This window comes from Penaeus chinensis, chromosome 36, assembly GCF_019202785.1.
Source record: "Penaeus chinensis breed Huanghai No. 1 chromosome 36, ASM1920278v2, whole genome shotgun sequence".
Lineage (NCBI taxonomy): Eukaryota > Metazoa > Arthropoda > Malacostraca > Decapoda > Penaeidae > Penaeus > Penaeus chinensis.
The window spans coordinates 2364417-2367839 of record NC_061854.1 but is presented as its reverse complement, the minus strand read 5'-3'; the positions used below and the strand labels follow the sequence as shown (position 1 = coordinate 2367839).

Sequence of the window (3423 nt, the reverse complement as noted above, 5' to 3'; positions counted from 1 at the left end):
CGGGTGAGCTGTCAAATCTCCCGGTGAACACAAGCATGCGCGCAAGGTTAATGTTCAGAATAGCGTAAATAATTACCAAAAGACGGAAAAGAAGTACAATTGGAATAACGTTACTGAGAGCGAGGCACAAAGATAGAGGGAAATAGACACTGCCATCTCATAGAGCATAAAAAATTGAATAGGAAGTAATACAGGTATATCTGTAGTGGCTTCATATATACCGAGAAATTGTGAAAATGCCCTCAGAGACAAGTCCACAACACCCTTACACAGCCACATTTCTTAATGTCGCGTTTTCTGTAAGTTCGCATGATGTTAATAAATGGGGAGACGGGGGTTTCCCCCTGTCTAGGGAATAAATAGAAGGTAGGAAAGGTTAGGCTTGGATTTTGAGTTTGCATGTTATCCTCGATTTGGGACTTTGTCTCTGGAGGATGCGTTGGTCTCGGTAACAAAACCCCCATTTGATCTGGATGCCTCGCTGCCTGCATGCGGCCAAAAACCTAGGCACTAGGCTTACTGGAATGGTGTGGCTTTTAAGCCCAGCCCAAAGAAGCATTTGTCTGTAGTAACAAAACTCCTTCCCTCTCCTTTACAGTTTTGGTTAATGTTACTGTGCATGAAATAAAGGGAAGTGGACACTGCCATCTTTTACAGCATTAGAAAGTGTAATAAACACAGATGCAGCTACTGTGGCTTCACATTCACTGCAAAATAAAATAAAAATATCATTAACCAAAATATCCACTGCATATCACAACACAATGCCTTCACACAGCCAGAGTTCTTAATGTTGCATCTTCTTCTATATTAAACAACACGTCTACAGCTATTTCTTCTTGCAACAGCAAAGCTCTACCCATCATTTGGATAAATTAGGTATTTTTTATTTTTGCAATTTCTTTTGGCTCATCTTTTTAAAGAGGAGTTTTCTTTACAGTTTTAAAGTTGTTTGTGGGGGGGGGGGCCCCTCTTTGCCCCCCCCCCACACACACACACACACACACACACACACACACACACACACACACACACACACACACACACACACACACACACACACACACACACACACACACACACCCAATAAATCACACACTGGAGACGAAGTCCAAAAAATGGGGTATCACGCGAGCCCAAGATTCTAAACCTAACCTTTCCTATCTTCTATTTATTCCCTAGGCAGGGGGCATTAAGAACTCTTGCTGTGTGAGGATGTTGTGGACTTTGTCACTGAGCAGTGAATGTATTGAATATTTTCACACGCACACCCACTCACACACTCAATAAGTGATTATAGGTTTATATAAAATGGATCTGAAACTTGGCATAACTTGTTTTGACTACTCATGTAACTAAACCAACCAAGTTTAGGGATGATGGTTTAAATAAACAAATAGGTAGTGAAAATGCTACATGGAAATAGGGGAGTTAGGATGCTTTTGGTTCATAAGGCAAGGTTTGTGGATTCCCAGGAGTGAGTCCAAGGTTTGTTAGAGTAATAGGGACTTGGTCTCAAGGGGTGTGATCCGCTTGCAAACAATTACTCCCCACCCCTCCCTCCCTCCCTCCCTCCTCCTCCTCCTCCTCCTCCTCCTCCTCCTCCTCCTCCTCCTCCTCCTCCTCCTCCTCCTCCTCCTCCTCCTCCTCCTCCTCCTCCTCCTCCTCCTCCTCCTCCTCCTCCCTCCTCCCCCTCCTCCTCCTCCTCCCCCTCCTCCTCCTCCTCCTCCTCCTCCTCCTCCTCCTCCTCCTCCTCCTCCTCTTCCTCTTCCTCTTCCTCTTCCTCTTCCTCTTCCTCTTCCTCCTCTCTCTCTCTCTCTCTCTCTCTCTCTCTCTCTCTCTCTCTCTCTCTCTCTCTCTCTCTCTCTCTCTCTCTCTATATATATATATATATATATATATATATAAAAATAGAAAAATATTTTCTAATGCTGTGCTTGTTATTCTTCATATGCATGCTTGCATTTATATAATTATGCAAAGCACATACATGCAAGATGTATAATTTTGCCAGTGATAGAGTACACCCCCTCCCCCATTATGTAGCTTCTCAAATGTCTTTATTTACCCTGAATACAAAATTATTAACCTCTTGACACAATGAACAGTAATTGAGGCATAGGGTAATGCAGGAAAAAGTCCAGTCTGGCAATAAAATGCAGACTTACTCTTAAATAAAGTTAAGTACTGATAATATACACAACTTTATTAAGCAGCAGAATTTCCATCCTCCTTGTGAACTTCTTGGGATTAGCATAGAATGGCATTTTGATAGAGCTTCATCTGCTTTTTTTTTTTTTTTTTGTGCGCGTGTCTGCGTGTGCGCACTTTTTTAATGTACTGTAGACTTCTACTTTGGTCCCTAAATTTCTTTTCTTCTTCTTCTTCTTCATCATGAACCCTTGTCACATTTAGTTTCTTTTGTGTGTTTTCCTTCTTCTCAGTATAATTATTATTATTATTATTATTATTATTATTATTATTATTTATATTTTTTTATATATTTATTAATTTCACAAATCCCTTACAACCAACTGCACAAGCATCATACCTTTACATCATTGGGTATTTGTTGCATTTGTTGATAAAGTTATTTTACCTTTCTTCAAACTAGTACAAAAATTGAATCCTAGAAGATAATTATTTAAGGTAAATCTTTGTTTTGTTGGGTATTTTTTCTTTGCAGTCTGCATAGACATTTAACTCGGCTATTTAGTGCATTTTTAATTCATTAATTCAATTTTTGCCATTTTTCACTCTCGGTACCTTGTTGTTAATTTTCATTATTATTAATTATTGTTCAATCTTTTCAGTTTGGACGATGGGCTGCCTTGCTGACTGGCATTGTTTACGGTAGCAGCCACTTCAAGAGCCTTAAGGCCAAGGAAACCATTTTGCGGGAAGAGGAGGCCAAGCAGGCTGTCATCAGAAATGCCCAGCTTGAAGAAGAAAAGAAGAAATTGAACCGAGGTAAGATGGCTTGAGGCCCTGGTTCTCATGCTGAAATACTTTTATTATTAAACACATGACTTGCTTACTTGGATTAATGTGTGGGGACATGGACATATATTCAGGGGTTCTGAGGAGTAATTTTGCTACTAAGCTTCATACATAAGCTGTGCTGAAATAGATCAGATTTGACTGATTCTAATTGTAATTTAAGCTCTTCTGAGATACTTGTTTATATAGCTTGTTTAAAAGTTTTGATGTTGACGTCCTTTTCCTCCCCCACCACAGATGAGATGATATACCTGGCTGGTCAAGCAGGAGTGAAGGTTCCAGCAGATTTCTAGAGTTAACATGTATATTTCTGGACTGGGTTTGCATCAGCGAAATTTCTATGGTCGAGTGGTTGAGACACCTAACCCAATGGCAAAAAGTAAATATCTGTATAAAGTAACTTTATTAAATAAGAACTTATAA

At 39.8% G+C, this 3423-nt stretch overlaps 1 protein-coding gene across 1 annotated transcript in view; it reads left to right on the top strand.

Moving 5' to 3' along the window:
• Nucleotides 1-3423, top strand: part of LOC125044745 (ATP synthase subunit e, mitochondrial-like) — a 5098-nt gene extending 1675 nt beyond the window's left edge. Inside the window, exons 2-3 of the mRNA XM_047641637.1 lie at nt 2814-2970; nt 3238-3423. Of these exons, the coding sequence (XP_047497593.1) occupies nt 2814-2970; nt 3238-3293 (213 nt within the window). The 3' untranslated portion in view covers nt 3294-3423. The remainder of the gene's footprint in view (nt 1-2813; nt 2971-3237) is intronic.